General features: G+C 53.1%; 1 protein-coding gene across 1 annotated transcript; it reads left to right on the forward strand.

Moving 5' to 3' along the window:
* Positions 1 to 13,531: 13,531 nt before the first annotated feature.
* LOC310890518 (olfactory receptor 14C36-like) lies at positions 13,532 to 15,173 on the forward strand (the record flags this gene model as incomplete). The annotated part of the gene is made up of 1 exon (XM_083852848.1): positions 13,532 to 15,173. The coding sequence occupies exon 1, from the start codon at positions 14,241 to 14,243 to the stop codon at positions 15,171 to 15,173; it is 933 nt and encodes a 310-aa protein (XP_083708974.1). The 5' UTR covers positions 13,532 to 14,240.
* Positions 15,174 to 17,270: the final 2,097 nt, after the last annotated feature.

The raw sequence follows: 17,270 nt of genomic DNA on the forward strand, positions 1-17,270 counted from the left end.
CACCGCAGGCTGCTGCAGGGCTCTGGGCACGGCCAGCACAGCCCCAGCCCCTCGCAAGGCACCGCAGCTGCTGGCACAAAGGCGGCTCTGGGCCTCCCCAGCAGCCCCCACGCTGGGGCCAGCCACGGCTCAGGAGATGGAGGGCCGTGAAGCTGCAGGAGCCCTGCTCTCCTGCCTGGGACATCCCCAGCACAGAGTGCCTGTGCCCCGCACGGCCAGCCCCGCTCCCCAGGCCAGCACAAGAGGCCTGGCCCAGGCACAGAGCAGATCCAGATTCCTCTCCAGGATGCCATTTGCCATCAGACCCAGCACCACTGGGACAGTCCCAAGCAGGTAATTCAAAGTCCAGTTGTTGTTTGCTGGGCCATAGGCAAGCAAGAAGACAGCTCCCAGTCCAGCCCTTGGTCCTTCACTGATCCCTCTGGGGTTCTGATCCATTGTGAGGCCCAGAAAAGCAAGAGGTCTGTTCAGGAAGCAGCTCCTTGGGTGTATTCCTGAAACCAGGTTTGCAAGAATCGTGCAGAGATATAGAAGAGATGCCAATGTAGGGATAACAGGACTGTCACCAACATACATGAGATCTCAGGGCTTATCCAAATACAAGAAGTACAATGTGGAAACCAGAAGAGAGCAGCAGTGGAAAGGCCACGTCCTGCTGCTGACCATGGCCATGGCTCCAGGGAAGCAGCATCCCCGACCCGAAGGCAGCAGAGAGGCAGAGCCCAGCCAGTGAGAGCCCAGCCAGAGCCCAGTGAGGGGATCCGCGAGGGCCAGCGGGGGCTGCTCCTCCCTGTGGCAGCTGGGCTCTGGGCCCTGAGCCCCTCCTGTGTAGCTGGGGCTGCTCCCCCAGCTGCACAGGAGATGGGAAGAGACGGCAGCTGATAACAATGAATTTCTCCTGGCTTCTTTGCTGTATTTATCTACATGTGAAGCCTAGTTTTATAAGTACATGAGACTATTCGGTTAAAGTAAGTTAGAAAATATAACGGGCAGAATGTTAAGAATAACTTTATTTAAACAAAAACCACAACTTGGAGAAAATATTCATAAAGGCAAATAATAAAAAAATATTTTCCTGTTACTGAAATAAACCTGGAACTCAAGTGAACATTAATGGTTCACAAAAGCATGTGTCCAAAGAGTTTCCTCACTGCCTCCTTGAGGTCCTGGTTCCTCATGCTGTAGATGAGGGGGTTCACTGCTGGAGGCACCACCGAGTACAGAAATGAAAACACCAGGTCCAGGGATGGGGAAGAGATGGAGGGGGGCTTCAGGTAGGCAACGATGACAGTGCAGAGAAAGAGGGAGACCAGAGCCAGGTGGGGGAGGCACGTGGAAAAGGCTTTGTGTTGGCCCTGCTCAGAGGGCATCCTCAGCATGGCCCTGAAGATCTGCACATAGGACAGCACAATGAAAACAAAACAGCCAAATGCTAAACATGCACTAACCACCAGAAGATTAACTTCCTTTAGGTATTCTGAACGTGAGCAGGAGAGCTTGAGGATCTGGGGGATTTCACAGAAGAACTGGTCCACAGCATTGCCTTGGCAGAGGGGCAGGGAAAAGGTAGTGGCTGTGTGCAGGACAGCATTGAGAAAGCCACTGCCCCAGGCAGCTGCTGACATCTGGGCACAAGCTCTGCTGCCCACGAGGCTCCCGTAGTGCAGGGGCTTGCAGATGGCAGCGTAGCGGTCGTAGGACATGATGGTGAGAACATGAAATTCTGCTTATACAAAGAAGAGAGGGCATTGGCCATGGCTTTGGGCAGAGTGGTGGAGATGCAGCCCAGGTCGAGGAGGGCGAGGTTGAGGAGGAAGAAGTCCACGGGGGTGTGGAGGCGGTGGTCGCAGGCTACGGCGGTGAGGATGAGGCCGTTGCCCAGGAGGGCAGCCAGGTAGATGCCCAGGAAGAGCCCGAAGCGCAGGAGCTGCAGCTCCCGCGTGTCTGCGAATGCCAGCAGGAGGAACTCACTGATGGCAGTTCTATTGGACATCTGCTTGTTTTGGGATGTGGTCCTGCACAAGGAAGGGAAAGAACAGTAATAATGTACAACAGACTTACCAGAAGAAAACTCATCCCATTTCTCATTTAATATTGCCAAAAACATTGTCCACTTCCAGGAAGACATTTGGCGGGTCCTTTTCATAAGTTGTTCCTGATGCTGCCTGAGGGTATCCCTGGGAGCAGGGGACTCCTCTGTGGGCAATGGAAGAGTCAGTTATGCCCTATAGGCAGAGGTAAAGAGGAACATGGGGTTATCTCAGATTCACTTCAGGCCTGATATCAAAGAACTTTGCCCCAGTGTTGCTCCCAGGTCACCCAACTGCAGAGCAGATATATATATATGGATTTTTTTTTTTTTCATTTTCCTTTCATGGGGTCATATTGTGTCTTGTTGCCACCCCACCACACCTGATGAGTTTTTCTAAAAAAGAAATCCTGGGCATTTCTCCTGCACTTGAAGGGAAACTTTGTGGATCCTCAGAGAAAAAGGGACTGGCCGTATAGTGCAGTGTCCTTTAGTGAGGACAGGCAGTCTGTCCATCAGTGCTGGTCTCAGCTGCCCTGTGAGAGCTGCAGGAAAGCTGTACTCAGTTGTTCATCTGAAAAGAACCTGGAAACTGTTGAGGGAAGAAGAATCCAGGCTCCAAGTGCCCATCTCCAGACCCCTCACCCTGTCCCCATACTCCCCTTCCCCCAAGCACCCCGAGGGCTCACTCCATGGGCAGGTGAAACCCCCATCCCCAGGCAGCCTGGGAACAAGACCCGCAGCAGCACGGCCAGGTGGAGAAGCCAGGAGGAATGGCAGCGTGCTGCTGCCAGGGGAGGCAAGGCCAGGGAGGGACAGACGGACACTCAGCACACCCTCCTGTGCTGCAGCTCTGCCTGCAGAGGAGGCAGCTCCTGCTGGGGACAGCGGGGGCTTGAGGGCAGAGGCTGTGCTGGTGGCAGAGGAGAGCAGGGGGTGTCCCAGGGAAGGCGCCTGCCCTGCAGGGGCTGGCAGGGAGGTGCCTGAGCCCTCCCTCACACAGCATTTCTGGCAGCAGCTCCCTCTCACCGCCTGCCCATGTCCCTGCTGCCTGCCCGTGTCCCTGCTGGGAGCCGCTTCTGTGTCCCCATGTCTCCTCCCTGTCCATGCTCACAGACCCATCCCACAAGCTGTGCGCTCAGATTCACTCAGATTCCCTTCCAGAACAGGAGTCTGAAAGCGCAGAATCCAATAAAAGGTCTTTCCCTTTCAGATAAACCAAGCCTCAGTCTTCCTCTTGAAATTTCCTCTTGTAAATGCCATTCTCTACACCATCTTCTACACTTTGCTGGAGAAATAGAGAGACAACTGTCCAGAGAGATGCTGTCAGGCATCGGATTTGCCAGCTATAGAAGACCCCTCTGGCAACCCCACCTGCATGGCCCTGCAGCCAGAGACTCACGGTGCCAAAAGCCTGCAGATCTGTCCTGCCACACGCTGCCCTCTGTTGCTGCGCTCCTCACTGCCTCCAAGCCCTCTCTCCCTCTCTCCTCTCCCCGTGCCACCTGCGGACAGAGCCCCCAGCCCTGCTGCGCTGTGCACAGGAGCTGCTCCTGGGCACAGCTGTCTCTCTGCACCAGGACCCTCTTGCCACGAGCTCCCCTCTGTCCCACGAGCCCGGCCCAGCTCAGCACCAGACGCCCAGCCCAAGGCATTGGAATCCCCCCTCGGGGGGCTCTGCTGAGGAGCCCACGAACCTCAGGCACTGAGAGACAATTGAAGACATCTCTCAACAAGTCCAAGTCAGAGGCAAGTTTCCTGCAGTGTCCCCCTGAGGGCCAGCCCTGACACAGCCTCCCTTGGAGCTCGTTAGAGCAGAGCATTGGAGGCAGTGAGGACAAGGAGACAAAGGCAATGTGAAGGTGACCCTGATGTGTAGGAAATCTGGATGAGTTTCACCAAGCACAAGGTTCAGGCCTTGACCCCTGGAACCCTGGAAGAGAGACCTGTTCCTGTCACACCTTGCTCAGGGCTCTTCGTGGGGCAGGAGGAGATGGGGATGTGCATGGCCAAGTGCAGGAGAAGGGTACGAGCCCTGCCTGGTTCATGGGTGGGGGCGAGGAGGCAATGAGGCCCTGGTGCTTTCACGATAAGCTGTCTCCTCCTAGGCCTCAGTGGCAGAGACAACAGCCAGAGCCATGGACACAAAGCCCTGGGTCCTGTTGGGACTCTCAGCCTTGTCACAGCCCTTGCTGCTCTCCACACTAGGCTGTCCTAGGGACTTCCAGACCTGTACCTGTTTTCCTGCTGACTGTAGACCCTTGTCCATGTGGTATCTCACAGGATCTGAGCTGAGTCTGATAACTCAGATCTTCTTGGTGGCCATGCTCCTCGTAAGGCAGCTCTGTAGGAAGCTGGCCTGGTTCCTGGTGAGCAGCACCACTGCTCGTATGGCATCCCTCGTGGTGCCCAGGCCCTCATCCTCCTGGGCACTGCTCACTCAGCAGGGTCCCAGTCTGCCCTGATGTGTGGGGTTATTGTTCTTCTGTTGCAGGACTGGGCTCTTCTCCTTGTAAATGCCATGATGTTTCTGTAGGCAAAATCCTGCAGTTTCTCAGGGTTCTCCCACATGGATGCTGCATTCTGTCAGCTGTTAACATCTGCAGGCAGACAGTTCAACCTTCCTGTGTTTGTGCTATCTCTGACAAGACAGCAGCATCAGGAGCTGCAGGGAAGTTTGGATAATACAGGAGTAACCAGCTGAATGGAATTGCAGCACAGAGTCACAGAAGGGCAGGGGACAGAAGTCTGCCAGTTTCCACCTCTTCTGTGCTTCCTTCTCATGCACGCTGTCAGTTTGTCTGGAGCTGTGTCCGGAATGTTATGGGGCTGTGCAGGTCAAAGTTAGAAGGGCCAAAGCGCTGGTAGAGCTTGTCCTGGTTCCAGTTAGGACAGAGTTAATTTTCCTCCTAGTAGCTGGTAGGGTGCTATGTTTTGGATTAGGATGAGAAGAGCGCTGATAACATGCTGATGTTTTAATTGTTGCAGAGCAGTGTTTACACCAGGCCAAGGACTTTTCGGCTTCTCGCTCTGTCCTGCCAGCGAGCAGGCTGGGGGTGCAGCAGGAGCTGGGAGGGGACAGACCCAGGACAGCTGACCCCAACTGGCCAAAGGGGTATTCCATACCATCTGACGTCATGCTAAACAATATATAGGGGTGGCTGGCCGGGGTGGGGGGGCCGGCTGCTCGGGGATAGGCTGGGCATCGGTCAGCGGGTGGTGAGCAATTGCGTTGTGCATCACTTGTTTCTTACACATTATTATTATTAATACTATTATCATTATCACTATTATTATTATTATTGTTATTATTATATTCCTGTCTTAATAAACTGTCTTTATCTCAACTCACCGGCTTCACTTTCCCGTTTCTCTCCCCCATCCCAGAGAGGGAGGGGGGAGGGTGAGCGAACGGCTGTGTGGTGTTTAGCTGCCGGCCGGGTTAAACCACAACAGAGCTCAATCTGTCTACTACTGTCAAAGACAATAAAAACCGTTTATATAAACACTTTAATAAAGGAGGATTAAGAAGACTCATCATCCTTTAATGGATGTGGGGGTAAACCTGGTGACAAGAGATGAGGTAAAGGCTGAGGCACTTAATGCCTTCTTTGCCTCAGGCTCTAGCAGCAAGACCAGATGTTCCCGTGGACTTTTCCTCCTCCTCATGGTGAGTGCCAACATTCCAAAGTGAATTCTGTGGCAGTTTTTCTCTCCTGCTCCTTCCTACTACCAAAGAAAGCTCCATCAGGGTGGAAACCACGCCTGAAGCAGGCATCCCAACCCATCAGGCTCCTTGCGGCCTGTCAGCCAAGCACACAGAAGTCACCTCAGCAGCATCTCCCAAGGCCTGGGCCTGCTGCTGGCCTTGCAGCTTCTTGGCTAGACACAGCCAAGCCTTGTGCCTCCTGCTGTCCAGTCCTGGCCTCAAGCAGAAGGGACAGGACAAGCCCTCTGCGGGCCTTCTTTGTGTCTGGGTCCTCCTGGGGATGGAGGCAGAGGGGATCCCACAGTCGGCATGCCAAGCAGGGGCCTTCTGCTGGCCTAGCAGGGCCACTGGCAGATGTCAGCCCCAAAGTGCACATCCCAGGGAGAAGCCAAGGGTGACCTGCCACCTCCAGACACAAGGGACCTCACAGTCCCTTTGCGTGACACGTTCCTGCTGCTGCCCTATCAGCTGCAGAGACAGAAGTGACCTCCCAGTCACTGCCCCAGTCACATTCCTCCTGCTGGGGCAGGAGATCCTGAGGCAGAGCTGAGCTCAGCAGAGCATTCCCACCCATCTCCTCCTTGTGGCCCACAAGCTGATCAGATCCATGGCCCCTCACATCCATCTCTGAATGCCATGCGACTGCAGAGAAGTCTCACAATTCCTGCCTTACCCCAAGGGGCCAAGCACCTTAAGGGTAAGGAGAGGGGCTGAAGGTGAGGAGGTTAATGCACAGGGACAGGGGCTTTATGTGTTAGATTTTCATGAATGGGATTAGGGACTAGGTCTCATATTTCTGGGTAAGAGCTTAAACAAAGATTTAGTGGGAGGGTTTGGTGTTCTGCTTGGTGTGTCAGGTGTGTGGTTAGGGTATGGACAAGCCTTGTGATTTAGGATTTTGTTTAGTTCTTCCAATAAGTCTAGGCTTAAATAGAGCATTTAAATCTTGTTTTAAGGGTAGGGATCAAGGTAAGCAAGAGAGTAAGGGTAAGGGAAAGAGGCTATGGGCTGAGTTTTGGCTTCAGTGCATACTTTGAGGTCAGGCATAAGAGGAGTGGATTCCTGTCAGGGTGTGGAGTAGCATTTAAATTTAGGAATTAAGTTTACTGGTTGAAGCCGGTGAAGGGCTTCGTGTGACTATTTTAAGTCACAGTTACAACAGCATCAGCAAAAACCTGAACCTTCTGACCTCTACAAAATCCTTAATTTCTGCTGGCCAAGCCCCTATTCCCTCCTCGAAATCTCACATCTCTCCTGTCCTGGGTTTCTCCCGACCTCCCCATATCAGTCATCTTCTTAGGGCCATGTTAATGATGGCTTTCATGATCTCAGCGTATCCATCACACCTCTGCTGGCTACTCTATTTCTGAGAAATTGGCACTTTAGACACAATGGAAAAGGACACAAAAGTCCATCAGAGCACCCTGTACAATGTGCCCAGCAGCTCTGCACCTCCAGAAATGTGCTGTTCCTGCCTACAAGTTTTCTTTCCAGAATGGCTCCTATGGATCCAGGGTAACTTTTCCCAGGCCCTCACTTCCCCAGGCCACACCACTCTTGCCCGCAGGCCCCACGTGTCTCTCCAACCCTCCCCTCTTCCCCTGCAGTAGTGGCACCTCACCGCAGCAGGTTGGTGCATCTCCAGGCTCAGGGGTGTTTCCTGAGGGCCTGCCCTGTGTAGGGAGTGGTGGGGAGGAAGAGAGCAAGGTCAGCTCCTGGGGCATGGCTGAGCACAGCACAGCCATCCCGCACCGCGGGCAGGCCCCTTCTCCCAGGCTGAGGCACACACGCAAGGTGGACACTTCTCCATCAGCCCAGCTTCGCGCAGGGCCCTTCAGCCCTGCACCTGTCCTGGGACTCGCCTCCTCCTCCTCCACCCACAGACATACATCGCTTTCCATTTGGGGACCCAGGCAGGACTTTAAGGATCTGCTAAAGCCCTCAATTTCCATGTTTTTCATAGTCTTCACACAAGTCTTCCTCCTGCCATCCCCACTGCCTAGCCCTGCCTTCCAGGTGGAACTCAGTAACGTGGTGCTCAGCAATAAATAATGGGGTCATCTTTCCAAGAGAGGGGGGAAATTTCTCGGGGGGTAGGCAAATTCTCGGGGGCAGGCTGCAGAGATGAAGAAGTATTGCGTCTTCTTCAGGGCTTTAAATAAGGTCTCCTCAATTACTCTGCAGTCTTATGGGCCTTCACCTGCTGGCTCTTCACATCCTCCCCTGGCGTTGCAGAGCTCTCCTTAGCCCCTGGACACCTCAGATTCGCTTTTCCCCCTAAAAGACTCTTCCTTGGATGGTCACTCATTTTAAGAGGTCCTAATCACTACCCACGGAGCACATTGTCCCTGCAGATCCCCTGACATCTACTGCCAGTGCCAGATTCCTCTCCAGGCTGGAATCTGCCATCAGCCCCACTGCAGGGGGCACAGTCCCATGCAGATGAGTCCAAGACCAGTTGTCGTCTGCTTGGGGAAGTGCCACCACAAAGGGAGTTCTTGGCCCAGCCCTTGGTCCCTCACAGACCACCCTGGGACTTTCAGCCAGTGTCCTTCATGAAGAAGCCCAGAAAACAGAAAAGCAGGGAGCAACCCCTTGGCTCTATTCCTGATAGCACATTTGGAAGAGGTGTCCAGGCTTCTGAGCAGCCCCTTTTGTTACTGTGGTGCTAGCCCGGAGGCCAGCTGTGACCCAGGGCTGCACAGTGCCTGCTGCTGCCTGCAGCCAGAGGGATGTCACTGCAGAGAGAACAGGACTGTCACCAAGGTACATGAGACCTCAGGACTAACACAGATACAAGAGCACAGGAGGAACACACTGGAAGGCAAAAGAGAGCAGCAGTGAAAAGGCCACGTCCTGCTGGTGGCCATGGCCATGGCTCCAGGGAAGCAGCAGCCCCGACCCGAAGGCAGCAGAGAGGCAGAGCCCAGCGGGCAGTGAGGGGCAGCCGCGAGGGCCAGCGGGGCTGCTCCTCCCTGTGGCAGCTGGGCTCTGGGCCCTGAGCCCCTCCTGCGTGCTGGGGCTGCTCCCCAAGCTCCAAAGGAGATGGGAAGAGACAGCAACTCAGTGCAATGAGCTTCTGATGACTTCCTTACTGGGTATATCTATACAGGAAACTGGCATCTCTGGGAAAATGATTAACAAATAGGAAAATAAAAAATATATTATTTAAATCAGAAACAATATTTTCAGAATATAATAATACAGACAAATATTAACAAAAAATTGTCTTATGTTTTTTTGAGGAAACATAAGAATTTTGATTTTATGCATATTATTATATGTAAATATATTGAAGAATTGTGTATTCTAGAACCGTCTTCACTGAATTCCTTAGTTCCCTGTTCCTGATGCTGTAGATGAGGGGGTTCACTGCTGGAGGCACCACTGAGTACAGAAATGACATCACCAGGTCCAGGGATGGGGAGGAGATGGAGGGGGGCTTCAGGTAGGCAAACAGGACAGTGCTGACAAACAGGGAGACCACGGCCAGGTGAGGGAGGCACGTGGAAAAGGCTTTGTGCCAGCCCTGAGAAGAGGGCATCCTCAGCACTGCCCTGAAGATCTGCACATAGGACAGCACAATGAAAACAAAACAGCCAATACCTAAACCGAAGGTGATTGCATTAAGCCCAACTTCCCTGAGGTAGGCATCTGAGCAGGAGAGCTTGAGGATCTGGGGGATTTCACAGAAGAACTGGTCCACAGCATTGCCTTGGCAGAGGGGCAGGGAAAAGGTAGTGGCCGTGTGCAGGACAGCATTGAGAAAGCCACTGCCCCAGGCAGCTGCTGCCATCTGGGCACAAGCTCTGCTGCCCACGAGGCTCCCGTAGTGCAGGGGCTTGCAGATGGCAACGTAGCAGTCGTAGGCCATGATGGTGAGAAAGCAATACTCTGCTCCAAGCAAGAATACTAAAAAGAGGACTTGGACAGCACATCCTTGATAGGAGATGGCCCTGGTGTCCCAGAGGGCATTGGCCATGGCTTTGGGGAGAGTGGTGGAGATGCAGCCCAGGTCGAGGAGGGCGAGGCTGAGGAGGAAGAAGTCCATGGGAGTGTGGAGGCAGTGGTCGCAGGCTACGGCAGTGAGGATGAGGCCGTTGCCCAGGAGGGCAGCCAGGTAGATGCCCAGGAAGAGCCCGAAGTGCAGGAGCTGCAGCTCGCACGTGTCTGCGAATGCCAGCAGGAGGAACTCGCTCACAGAGCTGCTGTTGGACATCTGCTTTTTTGGGATGTGGTCCTGCACAAAGAGAAAGAATAGTAATAATGTACAACAGATTTACCTGAGGAAAATTTAATTTTCTCATTAAAAAACATCAAGAGGATTGTCCAATTGCGGGCAGTTATTTTGAAGTTCCCTTTAATGACTTCCAACTGCTTCTGAGTTTCTCTGCAAGAAGAGTACTCTTCTGTGGGCAATGGAAGAATCAGTCGTGCACTACAGCTCAAGGTAACAACATGGTAGGAACATGGCGTAGTCTCAGATTCACTTCACTCCTGATATAGAAGAGATTTCCCCAGTTTTGCTCCTAGTTCATCACAGAGCAGACGTGTGGAGATTTACTTATTTATTTGTTTCTTTGTTTGTTTGATTTGTCCTCTTTTTTCAGCTGCCCCACCACACCTGAGGAGTGCTTCTAAGGCATAAATCCTGGGCGTTCTGCTGCACTCCAAGTGAAACCCTGTAGGTCCTCAGAGTCACAGATACTGCCTTGTTAGAGCAGACTGCCCTTCAGTGAGGAGAGCCAGTCATTCCACCAGTCCTGGTCTCATCTGCCCTGTGTTGGCAGGTCTTTGAGCTCCAGGACAATTCTCCTCCTATGTTCCTAGAGTTGTAGAATCATAGAATATCCTGACTTGGAGGGGTTCCACAAGGATCATCAGATCCCACCCCTGAATCTGTACATGAACACCCAAAAATCAGTCCATATGCCTGAGGGGTTGCCCAAATATTTGTTGAATTCTGACAGCCTCAGCGCTGTGAACACTTCCCTGGGGTAGTGTCCTGGTTCCAGTTAGGACAGAGTTAATTTTCCCTCCTAGTAGCTGGTAGGGTGCTATGTTTTGGATTAGGATGAGAAGAGCGCTGATAACATGCTGATGTTTTAATTGTTGCAGAGCAGTGTTTACACCAGGCCAAGGACTTTTCGGCTTCTCGCTCTGTCCTGCCAGCGAGCAGGCTGGGGGTACAGCAGGAGCTGGGAGGGGACAGACCCAGGACAGCTGACCCCAACTGGCCAAAGGGGTATTCCATACCATCTGGTGTCATGCTAAAAAATATATAGGGGTGGCTGGCCGGGGTGGGGGGGCCGGCTGCTCGGGGATAGGCTGGGCATCGGTCAGCGGGTGGTGAGCAATTGCATTGTGCATCACTTGTTTTCTTACACATTATTATTATTAATACTATTATCATTATCACTATTATTATTATTATTGTTATTATTATATTCCTGTCTTAATAAACTGTCTTTATCTCAACTCACCGGCTTCACTTTCCCGTTTCTCTCCCCCATCCTAGAGAGGGAGGGGGGAGGGTGAGCGAACGGCTGTGTGGTGTTTAGCTGCCAGCCGGGTTAAACCACAACACCGTCCAAGCCTCGAGCAGCCAGTTTCTCTGGGAGAACGCTGTAGGAAACAGTTTCAGAATCCTTACTGAGGTCTAGATAAACCATATCCATGGCCATTACGTCATCCACTGAGTGCATCACTTTGTCATAGAAGGAGTTTAGATTTGTCAAGTAGGACCTGACTTTGATAAAGCCCTCCTGACTGGGCCTGATCACCTGGTTGTCTTCTAAGTGTTGCATGATGGTACTCAAGATAATCTGCTCCATGAACTTCCCCCTCACTGGTCAGACTGACAGGCCTGTAGTTCCCCAGATCCTCCTTCCAGCCATTTGGTAGGTGGGCATCATATTTCCTTGTCACCAGTTGACTGGGAACACCCCTGACAGCCAGGACTGTTGATAAATGATGGAAAGCGGCTTGGTGAGCACTTCTGCCAGCTCCCTCAGTACCAAGAGGGGGATCCCATCTAGCTCCATAGACTCGTGAACATCCCCCATGAGGGATGCCATACGAGCAGTGGTGCCTGCTCACCAGGAACCAGGCCAGCTTCCTACAGAGCTGCCTTACAAGGAGCATGGCCACCAAGGAGATCTGAGGTATCAGACTCAGCTCAGATCCGGTGTGACACCACATGGAGAAAGGCTTGCAGCCAGCAGGGAAAGAGGTGCAGGTCTGAGAGTCCTTCAAATAGCCTAGTTTTGAGAGGTTAGAGGGCTGTGACAAGGCTGAGAGTCCCAACAGGACCCAGGGCTTTGTGTCCATGGCTCTGGTTGTTGTCTCTGCCACTGAGGCCTAGGAGGAGACAACTTATCGGTAAAGCACCAGGGCCTCATTGCCTCCTCGCCCCCACCCATGAACCAGGCAGGGCTCGTACCATTCTCCTGCACTTGGCCATGCACATCCCCATCTCCTCCTGCCCCACGAAGAGCCCTGAGCAGTGTGTGAAGGGAAAGGATCTCCCTTCCCAGGGGCTGGGGGTCAAGGCCTGGCCCTTGTGCTTGGTGAAACACATCCAGTTTTCCTACACATCAGGGTCACCTTCACAGTGCCTTTGTCTCCTTGCCCTCACTGCCTCCAATGCTCTGCTCTAACGAGCTCCAAGGGAGGCTGTGTCAGTGCTGGCCCTCAGGGGGACACTGCAGGAAACTTGCCTCTGACTTGGACTTGTTGAGAGATGTCTTCAGTTGTCTCTCAGTGCCTGAGGTTCGTGGGCTCCTCCCCAAAGCCCCCCGAGGGGGGATTCCAATGCCTTGGGCTGGGCATGTGGTGCTGAGCTGGGCCGGGCTCGTGGGACAGAGAGAGCTCGTGGCAAGAGGGCCCTGGTGCAGAGAGACAGCTCTGCCCAGGAGCAGCTCCTGTGCACAGCGCAGCAGGGCTGGGGGCTCTGACCGCAGCTGGCACGGGGAGAGGAGAGAAGGAGAGAGGGCTTGGAGGCAGTGAGGAGCGCAGCAACAGAGGGCAGCGTGTGGCAGGACAGATCTGCAGGCTCTTGGCACCATCAGGCTCTGGCAGCAGGGCCATGCAGGTGGGGTTGCCAGAGGGGTCTTCTACAGCTGGCACATCCGATGGCTGATAGCAACAATCAGGATGGGTCTCTCTGTTTCTCCAGCAAAGTGTAGAAGATGCTATAGAGAATGGCATTTATGATTGCATTTTTCAAGAGAAAGACCAAGGCAGGGGCTACCAGAAAGGCAAGATTTTGTCTGTAGCCTGTGGTTGAAGAATCCTGCAGTGCAGGGAAGGCAGGTTTCATGGTAATGAGCTTTCAGGATTTTGCAGAAGACTGAGACTCCTGGAGCATTGCAGTGAGGGACCAATATGTCATCAATGAACTTCATGAAGTCCCTTCCAACACCTCAGCCCACAGACTGCACCAACATCATCATTGTGGTCCTCACAGGCTTTATCCTAGCTGATCTTTGGGAGCTGCGAACCCTCCGATGCCCAGTGCCCTGCCTTTGGGAGGTGTCTGCGGGCTTGAGGTGAGCACAGATCGTTTGCAATGAGCAGGAGCTGCCTCCTCTGCAGGCAGAGCTGCAGCACAGGAGGGTTTGCTGAGTGTCCGTCTGTCCCTCCCTGGCCTTGCCTCCCCTGGCAGCAGCACGCTGCCATTCCTCCTGGCTTCTCCACCTGGCCGTGCTGCTGCGGGTCTTGTTCCCAGGCTGCCTGGGGATGGGGGTTTCACCTGCCCATGGAGTGAGCCCTTGGGGTGCTTGGGGGAAGGGGAGTACGGGGACAGGGTGAGGGGTCTGGAGATGGGCACTTGGAGCCAGGATTCCTCTGCTCTCAGCAGTGTTCAAGCTCTTCTCAGGACAACCTCCTTAGTGCAATTGTCCTGCAGTCGAAGAGATGCCAGCGCAGCTGAGACCAGCACTGATGGACAGACTGGCTGTCGTCTCTGTGGGATGCTCTGCACTAAAGGGACAGTCTCTTTGCCTCTGAGGATCTAAAAGGTTTTGCTTGGAGTGCAGCAGAACGCCGAGGATTTGTGCCTTAGTATCACTCCTCAGGTGTGGTGGGGCAGGTAAAAAACAAAAATAGAAAACAAATAATTATATAACTAAATCTTCACACCTCTGCTCTGCAGTTAGGTGAAGTAGGAGCAAAACTGGGGAAATCTCTTTGATATCAGCAGTAAAGTGAATCTGAGACTACCCCATGTTCCTACCATGTTACTACCATGTTACTACCATGCTACTACCTCTGGCTGTAGTGCAGGACTGATTCTTCCATTGCCCACAGATGAGTCCCCTGCTCCCAGAGACACTCTCAGGCAGAATCAATGAAAGAGACCTTCAAAATATCTGCCTGGAAATGGGCAATTTTTGGTGATTTTAAATGAGAAAATGGAAAGAGTTTTCCTCTGATATGCCTGTGGTACATTCTCACTGCCTTTCTCCTCCTTGTACAGGACCTGATGACCAGAATTAGCAGATGTCCAACAGCAGCTCCATCACTGAGTTCCTCCTGCTGGCATTCGCAGACACGCTCGAGCTGCAGCTCCTGCACTTCGGGCTCTTCCTGGGCATCTACCTGGCTGCCCTCCTGGGCAACGGCCTCATCCTCACCGCCGTAGCCTGCGACCACCGCCTCCACACCCCCATGTACTTCTTCCTCCTCAACCTCGCCCTCCTCGACCTGGGCTGCATCTCCACCACTCTGCCCAAAGCCATGGCCAATGTCCTCTGGGACACCAGGGCCATCTCCTATCAAGGATGTGCTGCACAGGTCTTTCTGTTTGTCTTCTTGATTGTGTCAGAATTTTATGTTCTCACTGTCATGTCCTACGACCGCTACGTGGCCATCTGCAAGCCCCTGCACTACGGGAGCCTCGTGGGCAGCAGAGCTTGTGCCCAGATGGCAGCAGCTGCCTGGGGCAGTGGCTTTCTCCATGCTGTCCTGCACACGGCCATTACCTTTTCCCTGCCCCTCTGCCAAGGCAATGCTATGAACCAGTTCTTCTGTGAAATCCCCCAGATCCTCAAGCTCTCCTGCTCAGATGCCTACCTCAGGGAGGTTGGACTTAACGCAGTCGGCTTCTGTTTAGGTATTGGTTGCTTTGTTTTCATTTTGCTGTCCTATGTGCAGATCTTCAGGGCCGTGCAGAAGATCCCCTCTGAGCAGGGCCTGCACAAAGCCTTTTCCACGTGCCTCCCTCACCTGGCTGTGGTCTCCCTGTTTGTCAGCACTGCCATGTTTACCTACCTGAAGCTCCCATCCATCTCCTCCCCATCCAGGGACCTGGTGTTGTCATTTCTGTACTCGGTGGTGCCTCCAGCAGTGAACCCGCTCATCTACAGCATGAGGAACCAGGAGCTCAAGCATGCACTGAAGAAACTGTTTCAGTTGTCTTCCAGAAGGAATTAGCTGCTGCTCTGCTGCTGCAATGGGAAAAACTCACCAAAAAAACATGGTGTGAGACACAGCCTTGCAGTGCCAGGTACCAGGTCCACCAATGCTGGCCCCAAACTTTGAGAAAAAAGTAAAAATGTTACATACAGAAGGAGAGAAGATGGATCCTAAGGATACAGGACTGCAGGCACCTGTGGGCAGTACGGACACTGACCTGCAGTCTCAAGGCTCCCTGGGTGGGGAATAGGAGAAAGAGGCCAGTGCCTGTCCTGTGCCACCTCCCCGCCAGCCCTGCCCTCCCACAGGTGGAGTATTTCTCCCTTACTCGCGCACTTGCAGTGCTATGCCTCGTCCTCCTCCACAGGGAGATGAGCCACAAGCCTGGCTGTGTGTGAGGGAGCAGCAGACTTGAGCAGAAAAAAAGCCATTTTCATGGCACTGGGGCACCTGAAGGGTCCAGCCCCTGTGGCTGGGTCTGTTCTCTGCAGCAAAGGGCTGTCACCAAGCCCCAGGTCTGTGGTTGCTCCTGCAGCTCTGAGGACCACTCCAAGGGCATCACAGTAACGATGCTCAGGACCTAGGAGGGTCAGCCCACCCATGGATCGCAGCAGGAGGTTGGTAGGATTCCATAGTACACAAGGACACGGACACCTCGTTGCTCTGTCTTCATGAACGTCTTTATTACAAATTGCTACAGATCCCTACCTGTAAAGCAACTACATGTTGCAAGAAACTTCTAAGTTACCACTAGGAAAGCAAATATGGGCTTGTGATGCTTTCCCTAAATCTGCACCAATAAATACTATTTGAGGTGCTACTGGTACGACACTCATGAATCCACTTGGTGGAGGGCACAAGGCAGGGCACCTTCCCCTTCTTTCTTTGGGGCCAGTCATGATAGCTCGTGAGTAACGTGAACATCATTGGGTAACCCTAACGACATGCCTCCAGACTGTGTTTCTGGCTTTTTCCAAGGGTAAACAACTAAGCAAAAGGGCACCAGAGGGCTGTTGGCATAACTGCCTTGAATAGAGAGAACGTCAAATAGTTGTCTACCTTGCCTGGTCTCGCACAGGACCCTTCTGTTGTGGGGTTGCTGAGAGCCGAAGCAGAGCAGGTGCCGATGGCTGCCACAACGGTGCACCGGCAGCAATAGCGCACTGACCTCCAAGTCCTCCAAGCTCAAGAGCTGTGTATTCCTGTGAGCAAAAAGTCAGGCAAAGGGGGCAGGAGACCTGCTTGGATGATCAAGGAGATCCTGGAGTGACTGAAATGGAAGAAGGAAGCATATATAATGTGGAAAAGGGGACAAGCCACTTGGGAAGAATATAGGGACCTTGTCCGAGGATGCAGGGAAGCGACAGGGAAGTCCAAGGCCCATTTGGAGTTAAATCTTGCAAGGGGTGTCAAGGACAACAAAAAGGGCTGTTTCCAACACATCAGTTGCAGAAGGAAGACAAAGGAAAATGTGGGCCCACTGCTTAATGAGGTGGGTGCCCTGGTGACAAAGGACAAAGGGAAGGCAGAATTACTGAATGCCTCCTTTGCTTCAGCCTTCACTGCTAAGACCAGTCCTCTGGAATCTGTGACCTTAGGGACAAGGGAGGAACTTTGGAGAAACGAGGACTTTCCCTTGGTTGAAGAGGATCAGCTCAGAGATCTCTTAGGCAAACCTGACACCCACAAGTCCTTGGACCCCGATGGGATACATCCATGAGGGCTGAGGGAGCTGGTGGATGTTACTGCTGGCCCACTCTCCATCACCTTTGAAAGGTCATGGAGAACAGGAGAGGTGCCTGAAGACTGGAAGAAAGCTCATGTCATGCTGCTCTTCAAAAAGGGCAAGAAGGAGGCCCCAGGCAACTACAGGCTGGTCTGCCTCACCTCCATCCCTGGAAAGGCGATGGAACAGCTCATCCTGGAGGTCATCTCCAGCATGTGGAGGACAAGAAGGTGATCAGGAGTAGTCAGCATGGGTTCACCAAGGGAAACCGTGCTTCACCAACTTGATAGCCTTCTATGATGGACTGACTAGGTGAGTGGGTGAGGGAGAGCAGTGGATGTTGTGTACCTTGACTTCAGCAAGGCTTTCAGCACTGTCTCCCATAACAT

Source organism: Anser anser, assembly GCF_964211835.1.
Source record: "Anser anser genome assembly, contig: HAP1_SCAFFOLD_32, whole genome shotgun sequence".
Taxonomy (NCBI): Eukaryota; Metazoa; Chordata; class Aves; order Anseriformes; family Anatidae; genus Anser; species Anser anser.